General features: G+C 43.9%; 1 protein-coding gene across 1 annotated transcript; it reads right to left on the reverse strand.

The window, feature by feature from the left end:
• Window positions 1-1,726: 1,726 nt before the first annotated feature.
• LOC141619954 (uncharacterized) lies at window positions 1,727-15,956 on the reverse strand. The gene is made up of 6 exons (XM_074436952.1): window positions 15,183-15,956; window positions 13,923-15,021; window positions 10,452-11,094; window positions 2,703-3,015; window positions 2,097-2,651; window positions 1,727-1,960 (listed from the first exon to the last, which is right to left on the reverse strand). Exons 1-6 carry the CDS (start codon window positions 15,954-15,956, stop codon window positions 1,727-1,729), a joined length of 3,618 nt encoding a protein of 1,205 aa, XP_074293053.1.
• Between the last annotated feature and the right edge of the window lie 6,068 nt (window positions 15,957-22,024).

The raw sequence follows: 22,024 nt of genomic DNA on the forward strand, positions 1-22,024 counted from the left end.
TGAGGATTTGGAGTGGTGAAATCACACTTATAGTGGAGTACCTTACTTCATGGAATTGCATAAGACGAAGTAACATGAGTGTTTTGAGGAAATCCTTGGAAGTGTTGTGATTATGAGTTTTGTTGTTAGGAAGTTTTCGAAACCATTTAGGATGATGTTGTTGTTCGAGGTTTGAGTACCTTGCGTTTCCTTGTTGTCTAATCCATCTTCTTCTTTGACCATAAGCGTTACCGTTCATACCTCTCTCCCTAGCTTCATCTTGCTCCTCCTTTAAGTTTGATGCTAGTGACCTATAAAAACTCTATCCTTGACATTCTTATTGTTTTGACTTCAATTCTTACCCTATGAAGTTCATCATAGCTCTTTTGTTGGTTAAGTTTGGACTCTCTTAGCATACCTGGTATTTATGCTGTCTAAAATTGCTTTTCATTTCATACAATCCCTAAATATTTCAAGCTACCAGTTTTGATTCGTTGTTAAAAGTTGATGTTACTTTTGAAAAACCTTACCTAGCTATTTTAAAGATTTGAAAATAAAAATTTGGTTTAATTCCATATTTGTTCCTTGAGTATAGACTTCTTTATCATGATTTTAATTGCTAAACCTGTGGTCTCTTTAAATTTTATCCAATTTTTGTAAACTTTGATCTATTTATGATTTCTTTGTCAAAGTATAATGTTATATTTTCCGGAATTTGATTCCCTTTTGAGTTTAAATGAGAAATCTTCATTTCTATTTTGGCTTTTACAAGAGAAAATTTGAGTGGATTGCCTTTTTCTTTTGATTTTGACGTTGATCGGATGATAGAACTCGTTATTGGAGACGTTTGATAACTTGTTATACGCTTGTCGGCGATTGATTTTTGTTTTAAATCTGTCTTTGACTTGGACAGTTAGCGTTCTTGTGTGCACGACAAGAGCAATTTCGTTCCATGAATGAGACTTATACTTTTGAAAACTCTTCATTAATGTTTTTGAAAGTATTTTGATTTTTGATTTATACCAATGATTTACCTTTCGATCGGGTTCTGTCGGAAAATTTTATTTGAAACTTTTGAAAGAATTTTAATTCTTACGATAAGTAACATTTTTATGTTTTGGTTACCGACTTTAAAAGTTCAGCTTTATTTTATAACCTTTCCTTTCTACCTTCAAGTTTCGAGGACGAAACTTTTTAAAAGTTGGGGTGATTGTAACACCCGCGAATTTCCCTTTTTGACATTTAAAATTTATTAAAACGTTTGGTTACTTTATTTTATAATTTTGAATGATTCAATTTAATTAATTTTATGTCAAACACGATTTTTAAAAAATTAATGTATAAAAGCTCATTTTTATAAAAATACGTATTATTAAATTATATTTTTGAGGCATAATTTATATAAGAATTTATGTATACATATTTTTGGTCGGACAATAATAGTGACAGTAATAATAATAATCTCTGTCTTAAATTCCGTCTAGCTATAGACCGTCACATTTCCACTTGTGAGTCTAACCTTTCTCGACCTATCCTATATTGACAACACATCGCACCCACCTAACATCCTACACTCTACTTTTAAAATATCTCTATTATTATTATTATTATTATTATTTTTATTTTTTTTTATTTTTTTGCAAGAAGTTATAGTCCATATTATTCATCCTCAAGGGGAAAGAACAAAATAGACAAGCATTCTAGGCAAAGAATATCCCCTAAAGGCTAGACTAATCCTAAAATAAGATCAATCGTTGAATAGCCTGATCATAAGCTGCTCTAGTGACTCTATGAGAAATTCTAGCACTAACATTGAAACGAATAATATGTAGAATTTGAGCTTCAGTATGTTCCACCCCCTGGAAAATACGAGCATTGCGTTCATGCCAAATCTGATAGCATGTAGCTGCAATGCTGCTTCTGATCCAACCATTCTTCCAATGTCAAGAGTGTTGCTTTGCAGCACACCAGATGAGTTCAGCTGTAGGAATAGTAGACCTACCCGTTAGACCTAGCCAAGTGTAGATGCCCTGCCAAATTTTCTGAGTAAAAGAGCAGGTAGAGAAGATATGTTTATGGGTCTCTGGACTGCCTTTACAGAGAATACACCAGTTTACCAGGTGAAAACCCCTGCAAGCAAGATTGTCAAGAGTAGGAAGTTTATGTTGTAAAGCCAAAGTAGTGAGAACTCTATTGCTAGGGATGACGAACTGATGATGCAGTGCAGGTGCCCAGTCAAGAATAGGCTTGTGCTTTCGAAACCAGTGATAAGCTTTTGCAATATTGAACTTGCCCTTGAGAGTCCAAGAGTGAAGGAGATTACTAGCTGCTACAGGAGAGTGAGCATGGCATAGAATCTCCTCTCTAACAGCTATGATGCTTTTTAAGCTCTCAGAGAGATGATCTTTAGATTTGATGCTCCAGATTGTATCAGTAGAGAAATAGTAAGCTGCAGTCCAGGTAGACCATAACCCTTCCTGCTGAGAATCAAGGATCCAGATCCATTTGGCTAGCACAGTTTTGTTCCAGGATAGCAGCTCTTTTATGTCCACCCCTCCTTCATTCCAGGGAGAACAAATATCAGACCAGCTTTTAAAGAGCAATTTCCTATGCCCATCCTCTTGATTCCAGAAGAAGTTTTTACAAAGCTTGTTAATGAGTTTTACTACATTCTTAGGCAGCAAAACAGTGGCACACTAGAAATTAGTGAGGCCAAAAATAACAGAGTTCAATAGCTGAGCTCGTCCAGCATAAGAGAAGAAATTAGTAGTCCAGTGATGCAAGTGAGTCTGAATCTTGTTAATCAATGCACCATAATTATCAAAAGAGTTTCTGGAGCTGTGCAAAGGTATGCCAAGATATCTGAAAGGGAAGGTACCCTCAGAGAAACCAGTATGCATGAGAATTTGGTGTTTAATATCATCAGGCACCCCTCCAAAGTAGATATCAGTCTTGTCAGTATTAGCAGACAAGCCAGACCAGTTGGAGAAGTCATTTAGAGTTTCCAAGACTGCAGTTACAGATGGCACATCACCCCTTGTAAAGATCATAAGATCATCAGCGAAAATTAGATGAGTAAGACCAAGCTTAGTGCACTTAGGGTGAAAAGAGACATTGTGCTTGATGGGGCATATTCTGCACCCGCTGACCAAGTCAACATATTGAGTGGGGTCAAAGACATCCACAGCAAGCCAATGACTTAGACATCCCAGCCGATCGACCTTTCGGCTGCCGGCCACTGGTCTCGGCATGGCAACCTGCCAGCCGGGGCACATACCCGCGTACTCATATCCAAGAACCCTCGGCATGGAGTCAACCAGGCTCGCCGGCCTGCCATGGGTCCCTCGGCCGAGGGTAGATCAGTCTTTCCACCTGCTACGCCACTTGGCCACTACGTGACAAAAGGTGAAAGTCTATAAATACTCCTCAATCCTCATTGAGGAAGGGATCCAGAATCTAACCTAAGAACCACTTAAATTGGTATTATCTCTCTCATCTCTCTACAATACACGTCATCAAGCTACATACTACTTAATCACAATAAGTTCACTGACTTGAGCGTCGGAGTGAGTACGCTTGGCACAAAGCCAAGCCCTCGGTTGCCCATTGTTGCGGGGAGAGGCCGAGGAGAGCAAATCAAGGCTAGAAGAGGCATTATTCGACAAAGCTAGCGTGGTAAACAAACCTACTTTGAATTCATACCCGGAACAATTGGCGCCCGTCTGGTGGGAATACGAGATACTAGAAGCTAGTCATTCCCAAACAAAAAAAAAAAAAAAAAAAACCCACCCAAAAAGCTAAGAAGATGTCAAAAGAACAAGAGGTGTTCGTAACCGAAGAGCCCCTCCACCCGGAAGATACCGTCCACACTCGGGTTGTGCAGCCCTCCACCACCGGATAATTCAACCGGAGTTCGGGATGCCAATAATGCCGATACGCGCTGCCCGCCGACCAGTCACCGTCATGGGCGTGTGGTTGATGCAAAGAAAGTGAAGCGACTCCGGACTGATTGTCGGCCGCGCCGGCTCACACTTGTCACACCGACAAGAGCGGCGGGACCCGTCCAGAAGCTAGGGCCCAAAAGGTGACTCGAGAAACCCGAACGAAGCACTAAGAGAGGCCGAGCCTACCAAGACGCGGGGAGCCCAGAGTGTCAGTGGTAGAACTAAGCCCTTCCCGCACTCGCGGAAGGACGATGTCGCCGCGACGCCCACGAGGCATGCCCCAGACGAGCGAAAGGAGTCCGACTCAACAGAGTCGGAGAAGGAGCCCGACTCACCAGAGTCGAAGAAGGAGTCCGACTCACCAGAGTCGGAGAAGAAGCCCTTCCCGCCACGGGGAGAGGGGCCGGACTAGGGATGCGAGGAGCCGATCGCCGCGTGTCATTAGACACGTGGTCAGACAGCCCCTCAGTGCCTACGTCCTAGAGACCTGTGTGCCGCCAAAGCTAAAGCTACCGTCTATATCATACAAAGGAGAGGGCGACCCAACCGATCATGCCGAGGCTTTCGAGTCTCACATGTCGGTGTGGGAGCAACCTGACGAGGTCTGGTGCCGAGTTTTCCCAACGACCTTGGTTGGAATGGCGCAAAGCTGGTACAAGGGGCTACCCGATGGGTCGGTATACTCCTATTCCGACCTAAGAGACGCGTTTTTGGCCCAGTACTCTACCAATAAAAGGAGAGCCGTCGAGACATCGGATCTCCTGACCATCAGGCAGGAGGGAGGCGAGTCACTCCGAAGCTATGTGAAGAGGTTCGATGCCGTGGTTCGGCAGATTAGGGAGCCGAACAGCGAACTAGCGGCCTTCGCAGCGATGAAAGGCCTCCCCCAGGGGACTTGAAAAACGAGCTCATCAAGTGCGGTGGCTCGAGCCTTGAGTCCGCCAGGAAATTGGCCGACCAGGCCATCAAGGTCGAAGACTATCACAAAATATGGGTAGGCCACGGCGAGGCCGGGCACTCAGAAAGAAAGAGCCACCGGGAGGACAAGCCGGATGAAATGCGCCGTGACAATAATAGGTCGCGGACCGACAGGCCCGCCAGGAAGCGTAACCCGCCGGACGGGGAGTTCAGTCCGTACTACCATAAGAAGTACAAGGATCACACCCCCGGTCGTATCGGCCGAGGTCTTCTCCCCGAGCGAAACGAGGGCGAGGAAGTGGGAAAGGCCCCCAAACCTAGGGGGACGGTGACACGAGCCTGCATCTTTGTGAGTACCACGGCCACACCGGTCACTTAACCAACGATCAGGCATTTGAAGAATGCCATTGAAGAGCCGATCCAGAAAGGGAGCCTCGGCAAATATGTTGCCGAGAGGTCAAAACACAAGCACGGCGGCTCGGATAAAAGTCCGTCTTTCAACGGATAGGGACAATTCATGTTGTCATCGGGGGAAACGAGAACGGCGGATCCGCTCACGGGCACAAAAGGCACCTGAACGAACTGTATCAGGCCGTCAACTTCGTGCCCACTACAGCGGCCCGCGCTTCCAACATCCCGAACATAACTATTGGGAAGAAGGACTACGAAGGAGTCATCGCCCCACATAGCGACCCACTCGTAGTCCACTTAGACATAGCTAACCACCTGGTCATGAGATGCCTGATTGACACGGGTGCTTACACGAACATCATGTTCGGGGAGTGCTTTCGGGGCTCGGCACGAAAATTGCGGACCTTAGCCCATGCACCAACCCATTGTACGGCCTTCTCCGGGGCGAGGCTTGGTCCCCCTGGGGTCTATCAAGTTACCAGTGATGTTCGGCCAGTCCGACGCGGCCAAGAATGTGATGTCCGAGTTCGTGGTCATCGACGGCTCATCCGCATACAACGTTCTCATCGGTCGTGTCACCCTGAGTGAGGTCGATGCTGTAATGTCCATCCGGGCCCTGACACTGATGTATGTCTCGGACCGCGGAGAGGTTCATAAACTCGTCTCAAAGAACGAAAAAGACGAGGTGGTCAACGTCCAAATATCGGCCAGAGGATGCAACATGCAATCCTTCAAAGTGGCAAAGAAAGAGGAAAAAGGGAAGAACCCATCCTTAAGACAGGAGGACGAACCGATGAGCACCAACCACGTCGCCATGGTCGAAGGGGCTGAGACCGAACAGATAGAGATTGATCCGGGACGCACCGTGATCGTGGTCGGTGTCGGCCTGGAACAAAATTCAGGGCCGATCTCCTGACTGCCGAGAAGGAACAAAGATGTCTTTGCATACTCGGCCGCCGAGTTGCAGTGTAAGCCGGGAGGTCATCGTCCACAAGCCTGAACGTACTCCCGGCGCTCGCCCGTGAAGCGAGGGTGAGAAACTCCTCGGCCGAAAAGGAAGATGCCATCAAGGCCGAGGTCGATAAGTTGTTAGATGCGGGCTTTATCATCCCTTGTACATACCCTGAATGGCTAGCTAACGTTGTAATGGTTAAAAAGTCATCAGGGGGGTGGAGGATGTGTGTTGATTTTACGCAACTTAATAAAGCATGCCCGAAAGATTGCTACCCCTTGCCTCGGATAGATAGCTTAATAGACGCAACGGCAGGCTACACAATCCGAGCCTCGCTCGACGCCTTTTCAGGATACCATCGGTATTCATGGCAGAGGAAGACATGCCTAAATGCGCATTCATCACCATACACGGCACCTACATGTACAAGATGATGCCGTTTGGTTTGAAAAACGCCGGCGCGACTTACACAAGACTGGTGGACAAAGTGTTCCAAAATAAAAAAGGGCGAAACATTGAGGCTTACGTCGACGATGCTATTGTCAAGAGCAAGTCCGACGGCGAGCACCTAGCCGATTTACACGAGACATTTTATTCACTAAGGAAATACAAGATGAAGCTTAACCCTACAAAGTGCAACTTCGGTGTCGGCCAAGCAAATTCCTCGGCGTGCTTGTCGGCGCCGAGGGAATTGATGCCAATCGAGAGAAAGTGCGAGCAATTCTAGACTGCCTGGGAGCCGAGGAATCGCAAAGAGGTCATGATCTTGACCGGGAGGATGGCGGCCCTTGCCGTTTTATCTCTCGGTCACCGACAAGAGCACCCCATTCTTCAAAGTGCTAAAGGGGAATAAGGACTTCTGCTGGGGGGAGGAACAGAGCACGGCTTTCAAACAATCAAGGCCCATCTCGCAAACTCTCCCGACCCTGTCCGCACCGACGACTGGGGAAACACTATATCTATATCTAGCAATAACCTCGGCCACGGTCGGTCGTAATCGTCGAGAAGAAAACAAGCAAAGAAGACCCAATCTACTTTATCAGCCATACACTGTTTCACGAGAGAAACTACCCGCCGATTGAAAAAGCAGCCTTTGCCGTGGTTGTTGCCGCAAGGAAGTTGAAACCCTACTTTGACGCACATCCCATGACGGTCTTAACCGACCAGCCGTTGGAAAAAGCATTGAAAAATTGAACAAATCAGCAGACTTATCAAATGGGCAGAGAGCTATCTCGGCTTCGGCATTCAATACAAACCGAGGCCTTCGATAAAGGGGCAAAGGCGCGCAGACTTCTTGGCCGAATGCACGTATCGGGAAGAATCGTGTCCCGGCATGTGGGAGGTATATACCGATGGATCCTCCACAACGAACGGCTCGGGAGCCGGCATCCTTATCATCGCCCAAACGGGACGAATTCGAGTACGCTTTGAAGTTTACCTTCTCGACCTCAAACAACGAATCCGAATATGAGGCGGTGATAACCGGAGTTGAGTTAGCCGAGCCGCCAAAGGGCGTAACACATCATTTTGAAAATGACTCTCTCTTGGTGACTAACCAATACGAAGGAGAGTACGAAGCTCGGGACGATGGGATGGTAAGATACCAGGAAAAGGTAAAAGCCGAGACCTCAAAATTGAAGTCATTCAAAATGCGACACATCCCAGTGTCCGAGAACAACCGGGCCGACGCTCTCTCAAAGCCGGCCGGTTCAACCATAAAGAATATCACCCCAACCGTCTTTGGTGGACATCGTGAACGCTAAAAGCATTGACGAAACCATCGGCATGGTGTGCGACGTGGAAGCCGAGACGACATGGATGACTCCGATAAAGAGGTATAAACTGTCAAATGAATTACCAGGGGACCGCAACCTCTCACAAAAGATAAAGAGGATCGCAAAGAAGGTACTTGGTATTCGAAGGAGAGTTATACAGAGGTCCGTGACAAGGCCACTCCTAAAATGTGTCGGTCCCCATAGATGCAGAGCTAATCTTGTGAGAAATACACGAAGGCATCTCGTGGACATCACATGGGGGCAAGAACACTAGCCCACAAAGCTCTCCGAGCCGGCTACTTCTGGCCCACCATGCTTGAAGATTCCGAAACAAAACCGGAAAATGCAACAATCGCCGGATGCACGCTCCGGTGATACACGCACCTTCCCGAGACCTGCAACCAGTGCTTAATCCCCTTCCCTTTGCACAGTGGGGAATGGATCTACTAGGGCCATTTCCAACGGCATCCGGAGGAAGAAAGTTCCTAATCGTCGCCGTCGACTACTTCACCAAATGGGTTGAGGCGTGGCGTGCTCGCGAAAGCTGCGGCCGTAAGAAAGGTGATCCGGGAAAATGTCATAACTCGTTTTGGGTTACCCCAAGTCATGGTGTTCGACCATGGCCGAGAATTTTGGAGTGACACAATAATGAGCTGGTTGGAAGAACTCGGCATCAAATTTGCATACTCCTCCGTCCGCCACCCCTGAGCAACGGACGGGCGGAGGCGACCAATAAAACGATCCTCAACGGCTTGAAGAAGACAGTTGAAGACCTCAAGGAAGATGGGCGATGAGCTACCCGGCGTTCTATGGTCCCTCCGGACCACGGAGAAAGAAGCAACGGTGCAGTCCTTTTCACCTAGTCTACGGGTCCGAAGGCGATCCGCCGATTGAAGCAACGGTGCCAACATTCGAACGGCCACTTTTAACCCGGATGAAAACGAGGAAGGCCTAAGAACCTCCCTGGACCTGGTCGAAGAAAGCCGAGATACGGCACGCCTCAACTTAGCAAAGTATATCGAGCCGAATGAAAAGGGCCTACAACCGAAGAGTCCACAAAAGGGACTTAAAAGTAGGAGATCTGGTCCTAAGGAAGTCAGCTGCCACCAACAAAGGAAACCTCCATGGCAAGTTGACGGCCAACTGGGAGGGTCCCTACAAGGTAGTTGAAGAAATGAGGCCGGGTACATACCGGCTGACGGACATGGGAGATGTACCTTTGATGAGCCATTGGAACACCGACAATCTCAGAAAATACTTTGTATATAATGAGTTGCCCAAAACAATTGTTGGCACCCCAATGCATATTCATATCTAATGAGGAGTCATCCAAGTTTTTCATCAAAGTGTTAATCCACCCCAATCAGAAGGCATACTAACATATGTACACAGCAGACAGAGCCAAAACCTCGTCTCATCCCGGCCTTTAACGGGAGTGACGGGGGGACGAGCCGATATGCTAACATATGTTCAACGGCGGTCAAAACGTAAACTCCGTTGCCCGTGAATGGCCGGGAAGAGACGAGTGAAACGCGATCGCCTCGGCAAATTAAGACCGAGCTTAAAGACGTTAAACACAGTTGAGATACGCATTCTAACTGCCTCGGCCAAGCCGAAGGTAAAAACGAAAAAGCGCTCAATTAATTAACGAATCGCCTCGGCAAATTAAGACCGAGCTTAAAGACGTTAAACACAGTTGAGATACGCATTCTAACCGCCTCGGCCAAGCCGAAGGTAAAAACGAAAAAGCGCTCAATTAGTTAACGCAACCGCCCTCGGCAAATTAAGACCGAGCTTAAAGACGTTAAACACAGTTGAGATACGCATCCTAAACTGCCTCGGCTAAAGCCGAAGGTAGAAACGAAAAAGCGCTCAATTAATTAACGCAAGAAGACAAGTGAAGGAATAAATCAAAGGCCTCGGCCAAGCCAGAGGCAAAACAAGCGAGTTCTCATTAAAGAAAAAGATAACAAAGTTACAAGAAGGAGAAATACAGACGACGGCCGTCCCCTTTGGGATAAGCCAAGACTCTACCTACCAAGGTTTTACAAAATACAAGGAAAAGTAAAGCAAAAGGTTACGGACTGGTTCTTTGAAGCGCCAAAAGGATGGCAGGGAGAAAAGGCTTAATAGTTGGCCCCCGAATAGCTGAAGCTATCCGAGACGCCGGGTGAGCCTGGTGACGACCGCCCGTCTCCCTATGCCTGTTGCTGCTTGCCCTTACCGCCATCAGCAGCGTTACCCTCGGTGAGCGACTTAGATGCGCTCTGGGCAGCCTTAGCATCCTCAGCTTTCTTAGCAGCCTTAGCATCCTCAGCTGCCTTCAGTCTAGCAGACTCCTCCTCGGCCGCCCTCGTCTTCTCTGCAAGGGCCGCCTTTGCAGCGGTCGCCTCCTCCTCCTTCTTGGCCCTCGCATCCTCGGCAGCCTTATCCGCCGCAGCCTTCTCTTTAGCCTCGAGCCTATCGTCGAACAGCTCGTCAAATTTTGTCCATAGAAAGGAGCCATCCGGATAGACCTCATCTACCACCTCTCTGAAAACTTCTTCGGTCAGGTCCCTATACTGAGCACACATGCGAGGGAGAATCGTGCTTTGAAGTGTCTCAATATCCTTCTCCCTTTGGGCAAGGATAGCACTAGTCTCCCTATGCGACTCAGCTTGGAGCCGATACGCCCTTTTCGACTCCTCCCTTTGGGCGACAACAACGTCGTAGCCGCCCTTGTACCTGTCCCGTTCCTCCTTCAACTTGGCGGCGGCAGAATCAGCAGCCTCTACCTTGGCCTTCTCGGCCGACAGCAGCTTCTCAATTTCCTCGACCCGCGCTTGTGCAGCAAGGAGGTCAAGCTTAGCCTTCCCGGCCACCCCCTTTGCGGCAACAACATCGAGCCTCAGCTGCTCTATCAACGGTCCCGTATCGGCCAAGGCCTTTTCTTGCTCCCTAATACGAGAGCCGACCAGATCGGACCAAATCCCAACCTTCTTGCTCAGCTTTGTACCCTCCGCTATGAGCCGGTCGTTGGATATCGACGCGAGTACGGAGTCGACATTTTTTCCCGCCGTCTGCATAGGCCTCTTCTCAACTCGCCGCTCGCATTGGGATGATCGCGCCGGTTGATCTACAAAAAATTCAACCAAAGAGTCCACGTCAACGTTCATCATGGACATACCAGGAGAGCCGGTCATCGGTATATCTAATGAGCCGGCTAAACCGAGCCGCAAGTTAGACTGCACGGAGGGCTTGCTCTTCTTGGCCGATTGATCCGTTTCTCGGCGGCGGCATTAACATGAGCGACGGAAGCGAAGCATCGGTGGCATGGGTAGATCTTTTCCTCTTACGCCTAAGCGGAGATCCTCAAAGATCGGAATCCTCTCCATCGACAATGTCAACGACCTCCACCTCGGGTGGAGGCGGAACAGAGGTTGACACCGTCGCCGCCGTAGACTTGGCTTTTCGGACCCGGCGAGGAATGGCAGCGGCTACCTTGGCACGGGCCGCCGTATCGTCCAAGCCCTTCAGAGGTCGATGGCGACGGACGGCGGTCATGCACATCGACCTTCGGATTCTTCTCCTTAACGTTTCCGTCTTTGTCCAGCCCCATCTTCTCGAGGAGTTGCTCGGACGGGTTCGGGACCAAAGTGCTCGTAAAAAAGAAACAAAGCAAAACTTAGACAAAGGGACATGTCAAGAAACAAACAACGAAAAACATTAAAGCAGAAATGGGCCTCACACCGACCCCACTCACCCCGTGCTAGGGCCGGTATGAGGCCGACGTGGCAAAGCGGCTCATCCATCTGGATGACTTGCGTCGGGGGCAACCAAACCTTCGGCGCCCCATCATCATCGACCTCGAAAAGCTTGTGCTCGCTTCTCGTCCTCATTAAGATAGACATTCCGGCGTCCATCTTATTCTTGCCCTTGGGGATCATCTTCTCACGCTCCCCTTTGCTCTCGCACCGCAAGTTAACATGGTGCTCAAAAGACCGAGGCAACGGATAATCATCTGGGACCTCGACATACACCCACCGTTCCTTCCAGCCCTTGCAAGAGGTGAGCTTAGGCACGGTGAGATAGCCCGGCTCGGTCCGGACGCTATACCACCCCCGACCACCTTGAACATTCATTCGAAGAAAATGAATTCGGCGGAATAAGTTTACCGTTGGGATCACCCCCCTGGCGACACATGACCACACGAAGCCGACTATAGTCCTAACGGCCAAAGGGTGAAGCTGCGCCGCCGCAACGTTCATCTTTGAATTATGGAAGAGACGTACATATTGAGAGGAAACCGGAGACCATACTCCAGGTGCCTCATATATACGCCGATGTGACCCGGGGGAGGGCAACAGACGGCCCGACCCTCCCGGGGATGACAATGTTGTACCCCTTGCCAAAAAGAAGTGCTCTTGAAAAATTGAGCGAGCGGCGGACCAACTTATCGATAAAACCACGATCGGCGCCGTAGTACAGGCATCGTAATGATGCAAGATCGCCCCTCTCCCCCCGGAAGGATTCCTTTCCTCATCATCATCACCGTCATCCACATCGTCATCATCCTCCCACTCCTCCAGAACTCTGCGGTCAACTTTAGGGAAGGAGACCTAGGGCCCCTCGACCTTAACGGAATTGCGGCTACCACCTCCTCCTCATCAAAACGCGACGGGGAACCCGGCGCACGGTCTTGGGACCGGCATCGTAGAAGACATGGTTCACAACAATTACTTAAACAAAACAAAAAGTTGAAAAGGTTTTTCGGTTTACCTTGAAGAAAAGTGCTACGCCGACGTAAAAATTCAGAAGATCGGAAGAGAGGGAAAGACTTGGAATTTTGGAAAGAAGAAAATTTTTAGAATGAATGAAATTGCTAACCAATTTCACTTCAAAAGTCTGGTATTTATAGGCAAAAGCCCATAAAGGAGGACCAATCAAAACGCGACCCATAAAGCGTCGGCCAATCAACGAAGAGACACATGTCGGCATGCGTACGGAATGTCAATCGACGCAACAGATTGAATGTCAATCAATGCAACAAGAACCAAGCGTCTTCAACACGCCCCTTTATATCCCTTTGACTATTCATCTTCCTCAGCAAAATCCTAAAGTATCATTCTCCGCCGGAGTATGACTAACCAAGCTAGGTAGCACGGCCGGGGGCAATCAAAAGTACACCGGCACTCTCAACCTTGAGTCCGCCGCCGATAACATCTTCTCTTCCACATTTGATGTCCATTACCCATCCATGTGGAGGGGGATATGGTACGGCTCGCACGTAAGGCGGCTCGCACGAAGTAAGCGGGGCGAGAAAATTTTCACTTGCGAGAATATACGCTCAACATACATCGGAGCCCATACCACGGCATAGACTACGCTGGGGGCAAATTGATGGGGCATATTCTGCACCCGCTGACCAAGTCAACATATTGAGTGGGGTCAAAGACATCCACAGCAAGCCAATGACTTAGACATCCGGCCGATGCGGACCTTTCGGCTGCCGCCACTGGTCTCGGCATGGCAACCTGCCGGCCGGGGCACATACCCGCGTACTCATATCCAAGAACCTCGGCATGGAGTCAACCAGGCTCGCCGGCCGCCATGGGTCCCTCGGCCGAGGGTAGATCGGTCTTTCCACCGCTTTACGCCACTTGGCCACTACGTGACAAAAGGTGAAAGTCTATAAATACTCCTCAATCCTCATTGAGGAAGGGATCCAGAATCTAACCTAAGAACCACTTAAATTGGTATTATCTCTCTCATCTCTCTACAATACACGTCATCAAGCTACATACTACTTAATCACAATAAGTTCACTGACTTGAGCGTCGGAGTGAGTACGCTTGGCACAAAGCCAAGCCCTCAGTTTGCCCATTGTTGCAGGAGAGGCCGAGGAGAGCAGTCAAGGCTAGAAGAGGCATTATTCGACAAAGCTAGCGTGGTAAACAAACCTACTTCGGAATTCATACCCGGAACAGTGCTGAAGACAAATCTTCCTCAGATATCGAGAAAGGATCTCCATACTAAGAACAAAGAGGTAAGGGGACAGGGGATCCCCTTGACGAAGTCCACTCTTGCCTTTAAAAAAACCATGAACAGATCCATTAATTTTGATGGAGAACCAAGAACTAGTGATGCACCCCATGATCCACTTAACAAAAATGTCAGGGAACTTAAGAGCATGTAACATTTGTTGGATGAAATCCCATTGAAGGGAATCAAAAGCTTTTCTTATGTCTACTTTCACTAAGCATCTTGGGGTGAGGTACTTCCTCCCATAACCCTTAACCAAGGATTGAGACATCATAATATTCCCATGGATGTTCCTCCCTTTAATGAAAGCAGCCTGCTCAGTACCAATTATGTGAGGAAGAATGTTCTGAAGCCTAGTTGTGAGAATTTTGCTAATAGTCTTGTAAAAAGTGGTGCAACAGGAGATGGGATGGAAGTCCATGACAGTATTGCAAACTGATTTCTTAGGGATGAGAGTAATAAGAGTGGCATTGGCTTGTTTACTGAGTCTGCCATTCTTAAAATATGCCTGGATAGCTTTGCAGTAATCAGGTCCAACAGTGTCCCAGGAAGCCTTAAAGAAAGCAGAAGAGAAGCCATCTGGACCTAGACTTTTATCAGACCCAATACTAAACACAACAACTCTAATTTCATCATCTCCAATAGGTTTAATGAGCCCAGCAATATCATCCTCTGGCACACAAGAGCTGGCTTGAATGAAGTCAACATCAATGGGAGAAGTAGGGTGAGACTGCCCAAGAAGATGTTGGTAATAGTCAATAAAACCCTCAGCAACTGAGTCAAGGCCAATTCTCTCCTTACCATCTTTATCTTTAATATGGCCAATAAGTTGTTGTTGTTGTCTTTCTTGAATTCTAGCAGAGAAATATTTAGAAGAGGAGTCATTATAGGAAATGTGATCAAGCTTTGCTTTTTGTTTCAGAATAGTGCTTTCAGCAGCCTTGAGTGCAAGATAAGTAGCCATGAGTGCTCTTTCCTTGGCATAGAGGTCAGTTGAAGAGAAGTCTTCCTGAATTGCTTTCTGACATCAGATAATTGATCTCTAGCAGTGTGGACTCTTTGAGAAATTTGATTAAAGTTCGCCTTATGCAAAGCCTTCAGTCTCTTTTTAACATGTTTCGATTTGCCAAAAAGAGTAAAAATGAGTGAACCCTGAACAGGGTCCCTCCAGGCCTCATTTACCAGATCATGATAGTCAGGGTGGTTTATCCAGCAAATAAGAAAACTAAACCTGGACCCAGAATACTTATCCTCAAAGACAGTAACAAGAATAGGGGAGTGATCAGATACTCCAGCAGGAAGGAAGACAGCAGAGGTAGCAGGATATTGAAGTTGCCAGTCAACATTAGTAAGGGCTCTATCCAATTTTGACCAGACAAGAGTATCAATGTCTTGCTTATTAGTCCAAGTCATCTCACAACCAGTGCTAGTAATGTCAGCAACCCCACAATGCAGCAGACAAGAGTTGCAATCCAAGATATCAGCAAGATTAGGAGGAGTATTACTAATTATCTCAGTAACATTCCTAACAACATTAAAGTCACCAAGAAGGATCCACTTATGAACCTGAGTACTAATAGTACGCAGATTGTGCCAAAGATCATCACGAGCTCTAGCATTATTACTAGCATAAATCATGGTGAGATGAAATTTAGTGTAGGTAGCATGATGAAATACCTCACAATGAATGAACTGGGGGTGAATGATCAAGGGATGAATATCCACAGTGGTAGGTTTCCAGACAAGCCAAATTCTACCATTAACATGAGCATTGTAGTTGCAAATCACTTTAAAAGCTTTAAATTTGTTATGAATAACCTTTTTAGCTTTCTTTTCTTTAATTCTGGTTTCCAAAACACCCATAATGTCCACCTGATGAAGTCTTAAGAATTCAAGGACTTCCTGTTGCTTGATGGGATCATTCCCACCTCTGATGTTCCAAGAAGAGATTTTCATTGAGCTTTATCAGGAGGTTTTGGGTCCCCTAACATTACATGCTCCCTAGTTAATTCTGCTTTGATAGCAAGAATGTGAGTAGTTTCAGCGATTTTATTGTGTTCAGTACCCATCTTATCTCTAGGATCACAGGAGGAGGCTCTCTTCAAGGCTATTTGAGCATCCTCTAACTGTTGGACCCTGTTGCATTCTTAATGCATTTCAGTAGCCTGAAGTAAGGGGGGTGTAACCTGAGCAGGAACATTCACTGCTAGGACATCCTCCCGCACATCAGAGCTAACTGAGGTACCACCTAGCACACAGGTCCCCAGGATAGTTTTAGCTGTAGTATCCCCTAACTCAGAATGATTCTTCTTCAAAGCAGTTTGGACTATAATGCTCCGAAGTTCAGTTGAAGGACATAAAATAGTCTGTGGAGTAACAAGCTGGTCTCTGGAATCACAGGAGAAATCTCTCTTCAAGGCTATTTGAGTTTTCTCTGACTGTATTTCCCTGCTGCATTCTTGATGCATTTCAGTAGTCTGAGAGGGGGAGGATGCATCTTGAGCAGGAGCCTGATGGCCTACATCTTCTGAGCCAGCAGGAACCATGATCAAGGCACTCTCCTGCCCATCAGTCCTAACTGAGGTACCACCTAGCATGCAGGTTTCCAGAATATTGTTGTCACAAGCAGTATCAAGTTTGGAACCATCAATTGGATCAATAAGATCAGTAGCAGTAGGATCAGTGAGGGGGGAAAACCTGTTTGACCCCTGAGAGATAGGTGACTTGTGTCTCTTCATGGCTATTTGAGCATTAGTTGTTGGAATATGTGTCCTCCGACAATAATGCGATCACGACTGTTGATCATGATGATCACATGTTTAAGTCTCGTTTTAAAGAATACAATTGGGAAGTAATTTTTACTGTCAACTGGTCAACATATATCGGTAATGATTGACTGACTAGAGTTTGACATTACTGTCGTGCGACGGTGGTGATCAGTTGACCCCCTAGGTCATACCTATAGGGCAACACTCTTAATTGATCATTTAATTAATCGTATAACGTTACGAGTTAATTAAATCACTTGAAAAATTGACGGACGATTTTGGAAGTAAAATTTACGTATCACATTGAAATGTGATTAAATGAGATACGATCTGAGTAATCGAATTGTATCATTACTCGGATGAAATTATTGTTTAAAGAAACAATTAAATTTGAATGAATTATTATAAATACAAACTGTTGTGATTTATAAATGGTAAAATATTTTTTTGGTACAAGTAATTATGAATTACTAAGTCGATTTTTATATATGACGTATTTTTATTAATACGTTGATTTATAATATGTTAAAAATACATGACAAATTTATGTTACATATGACATGTAACATATTGAAAATTGACAAAAATAATATGGATTCCATATTATCCATATGTGCCGAAAATATGAGGATGGTTAGGCAAATATTAAGTTATTGTTATTAGTGGTAAACAAGATAATTACCTATTAAAACTAGCCTTGCATGCCTATTGCTCATTTTGAAGAACAACTAGGGCATGCATTGGCTCTTTTGTACCTCCTCTCCCAACCGGTTTTGGGGAAGAAAACCCTTGTGGTTTTTCTTTTTATTTTGCTTAATATTCACTTAGATATTGACTAGTGATTATTATTCATTCAACACAACAAAAACAAGAGTTTCTAGAAAGAGAAAAACACCTTCCATTCTCCTCTCTCTCAACCGGTTTTGAGAGCAAAAATAAAACATTTTTGGGTCATTTTTCTTCACAAAATTAATATTATCTAGTATACATAATATTAATTTTATTAAGAGTAAGCTTTGGGTATAATTCCTTGGGAGAGATCCTACACTTGGGTCTTTGTTCATCCAAAAGGAAAGCTCAAGAACAAAAGAGAAGGAGATCTCTTTTGTGCCCATTTGAACCGAAAACACAATGTAAGAACATGTTTCTTCCTTATTTTGTTTTAATGTTTGCATGCATAAGATCAATATTTAATTTTATGACAAATTAAATAAAGATATATATGAGTATGTAAGTATATAAATCTACTTTTCCTTCAATCAGTATCAAGAGCCATGGTTGTTTGCATGCAAATCGGTTAAAAGTTTTTCCGAGTTATAAACATTAACATATAAAACTTGTAAAATTTGTGTTATTATGATATATCACGAAATTAATTCATGCATGTTAAAATTTCTGGTCCTAAAATGTTTTAGGATATTTTGGTTAAATTTACGGATTTTTATTGTTCATATTATACAATAATGGCATTTAAATGTGATTTTATGAGTAAAAATGTCATTTTCGGTCTAAAATTAGCTATACTTCGAATTTTTCAGTGATTTTTGGATATGTTGTCATATATATTATTTTGAGATAACCTGTAAATTTTTATAAATTTTGGACTTGTTATGCTCGAAAAATGGATTTTTCATTATTAAATTCGGATTTAGGTGAAAAATAGGTTAATATGAGATAAATTTCGAATCTGGTCATTGAAATTTAGTATGTTGTCACATGAAATTTTACAAGATGTGTGTAAAATAATGGGCTATAGTGAAGTCTTTTTGCATGATTTATGGATTTTTGAAGAAAAATAGCATAAATAGTGACATTATTAGTGAAAAATTAATAAAACATAATCTATGACTAAGGAAAAACGTTATATGTTGCATTTTATTATCTTTTTCAGATCTAAAATTGAAAAGTTAATGAATATAACTTTTCCCATATTTTTATGATTATTTTAGTTAAAACCGATAAACCGCAACATTGTTTTTCGGAAAATTTTTGAAATTTTTAACCTAAGTTTTTGAACATTATGAGTGTCATGGTATTTTTCCAGAATGTTCATGAGTTTAAATTTCAAATTTTGAATTTATTTGAAATTTTTTGATTTGAAGTTTATAGCTTATTTTTGTAATTTTTAGTCCATTAATGAACAATTTTATAAATATGAGTTAATTATGGTCAAATAATTAGTGAAGACTAAATTTTGAGTCCTAAGAGGTTAGGGTAATTAACTTATGCATAAATATGAATTTATGTAATTTTTGTGATTATAAAATGTTGAAATCACGCAAATCCGTAAAAACCGAGTAATATACGATATTGGCTAATTAAAGGCGATTTAGCATAAAATTGGGCATGTTCATACATATTATAATGCTGCATTTTCTTTATGATTGTCATAATTTTAATTTATGTAATTTTTGAATTATGTAATTTTACTTAGTATGGCCTTAGATTTTAATTGGTATTTCCCGAAATGTATGGGAATATCGATTCGGTTGTAATTTTATTGTGATCTCGTATCACCGTTTTGTAATTTAATAGATTTATTTTTATTTTAGTTACAAATGTATAATAGGAAGTTATGTAATTTATTATGTAATTTTATTCATTCCGGAGTTCCCAAAGACGGATTTCTTCAAGAATGGCGATACATAAAGACGGTGTTACCTCGAGATACGTGTCACAACCGAAGTTCAAGGGACCAATGGAGTTGGTTTCCGAATATGTAATAGTTAAATAGTTTTTTCTATTTTAGGAAAGGCCATACTAGGATTTATTTATTTTTATGCTTGCATTTTATTTTATGTCGCATGCATCGCTAAATCGCCATAACTAAAACATGCATCTTCTTTTATCGAGTTTATCGACCGTGTCAATTAGAATTATCGTAGTTCACCGCTTTAGTTCACTTAAAACGTGATAGATAATAAATTGACATGACCTCTCGCTAAAACAATTAATTGAGACATAGCCTTACCAAATAGTAGAAACCATGAAAACCTATTTCACGAGGGAGTGCGCTCGGCCCCACCGGGGTACAAACCTTGTTACGTAGGGGAAGTGGGTGATAAATGTCTATCCACCGAATTCATGTTGATAAGGGATGTATCGGCCACACCGTGCCCAAGTTAATGTGGGTTTGGATCATGGACACATTTATTCGAAATTTGGATTGAACTCAACAAAAGTTTTTGATAAGGGATGTATCGGCCCCACCGTGCCCTTGTCGGATGTGTTTTGGGCTAAAGATAAATGTTAATATAATATTATCGACCAAGAGTTCTAAAAGTAGAATCGATTAAACGTTAATCCACCGAGTTATATTGATAAAGGATGTATCGGCCCCACCGTGCCTAAGTCAATATGAATTTGGGTCTTGGAATCATTTATAATAGTTGGGTAGAGGTCACTATATAAATGTTCATATCTTGTTAATCATTTACAAGTATGATATTAAAAGACAAATGTTAATATTTCCTTTTCCTCCATATTTGTAGTTCATTACAATGAATCCATCAAATGCTACCGCACCAATAACTATTGAGTCTTACCACAATGTTTTTGACGACGTATGCTCCAACAATGATTTCGACACTACTAGAGAACTTCATTTTGGGATAGGTTCGGATGGAAACCTTAACTTCATCACCTCTTCTAAACCACCTACTACTACTAGACCTCGTGTGAGTCCGTCTCAGGAAGACTACCTCATACAATCTATAGGGTCTTTGTCTCTGGAAGATAAAGATGCCAAAACTAGTGGGAGCTCAAGCAATCAAGTTCTTGCTTCAAAGGGCAAAAGGTTCAAGAAGAAGGGAAAGAAAATCAAAAACTTCAAGCAAGTTAATGATGAGTGCCATTATTGCTATGGCATGGGACATTGGCTTAGGAATTGTCCCGTATATTTGCGAAATATAAGGGAAGGAATCATCACTCCAAAAGGTAAAATTCCTAAGGAAATTTATGTTATTGATATAAATTATACTTCCACTACGACATGGGTACTAGATACCGGATGTCGTTCTCACCTTTGTAATCATTTACAGGGTTTAAGAGATGTGGAGAGGCTTAGCAAGGGAGATGTGGATCTACGCCTTGGAAATGGAGCTCGAGTAGCGGCCGAATCCAAAGGAACTTATGTTTGAGCTTTGCCTAACGGATTTGAGTTGTATTTACATAATTGTTTTTATGTGCCTACACTCTCTAAAAACATTATTTCAATCGCCATGCTAGACATGGACGGTTTTTGTTTTGTCATTAAGAACAATCGTTGTACTATTTCTAGGAACGACTTGGTTATAGGCCAAGCTTCCTCTATCAATGGCATTTACATTTTAGAGACCTCAAATCCGACTAATGATATCTATAACATTCAATCAAAGAAACTCAAGTCAAGTGACCCAAGTGAAGCGTTCATTTGGCATTGTCGATTAGGTCACATAAACGAGAATCGCATCAAAAGATTAATTTTGACTAATGTGATTACACCATTTGATTATCAATCATATGGTACATGCGAATATTGCCTACTTGGCAAAATGACTCGTAATCCTTTTAGTGGTAAAGGGACACGAGCTAGTGAACTATTAGGACTCATACACACCGATGTATGTGGACCAATGAGTATCACCGCTCGTGGTAATTATGACTACTTTATAACCTTCACGGATGACTTGAGTAGATATGGGTATATCTATTTAATGAAGCATAAGAGTGAAGCGTTTGAGAAATTCAAGGAATTTCAAAACGAAGTAGAGAACCAATTGAACAAAAGGATTAAGGCACTACGATCCGATCGTGGTGGTGAATACCTTAGCCTTGAATTTGATTCACACTTGAAAGGTCGTGGTATTATATCACAACTTACTCCACCCGGAACACCAAAACTCAATGGTGTTGCCGAAAGGAGGAATCGAACCCTACTTGATATGGTTCGATCCATGATGAGTCAAACCGAGTTACCGAACTCGTTTTGGGGATTTGCGATTCAAACCGCAATTCGATCTTTGAACAATAGTCCCACAAAGTCCACCGAAAAGACTCCATATGAGATGTGGACGGGAAAGATCCCCAATATATCCTATATGAAGATTTGGGGATGTGATGCTTACGTCAAAACTAAGAACGACAACAAGCTTGCCCCAAGATCCGAAAAATGCATCTTTGTAGGTTACCCCTCCACCTCTCGAGGATACTACTTCTACAAACCTCAAGATAACAAAGTGTTTGTGTCTTGCGAGGCTGTCTTCTTAGAAAGAGAAT

This window comes from Silene latifolia, chromosome X (assembly GCF_048544455.1).
Source record: "Silene latifolia isolate original U9 population chromosome X, ASM4854445v1, whole genome shotgun sequence".
NCBI lineage: Eukaryota > Viridiplantae > Streptophyta > Magnoliopsida > Caryophyllales > Caryophyllaceae > Silene > Silene latifolia.

Coding starts and splice junctions, on each gene's coding strand:
- LOC141619954 (XM_074436952.1), bottom strand. CDS start 15,956: ATGAAAATCTCTTCTTGGAACATCAGAGGTGGGAATGATCCCATCAAG. Junction 15,022..15,182: donor ACCCTGACTATCATGATCTG/GTAAATGAGGCC, acceptor ATCTGATGTCAG/AAAGCAATTCAGGAAGACTT. Junction 11,095..13,922: donor TTCCGGGTATGAATTCCGAA/GTAGGTTTGTTT, acceptor AATTTTTTGTAG/ATCAACCGGCGCGATCATCC.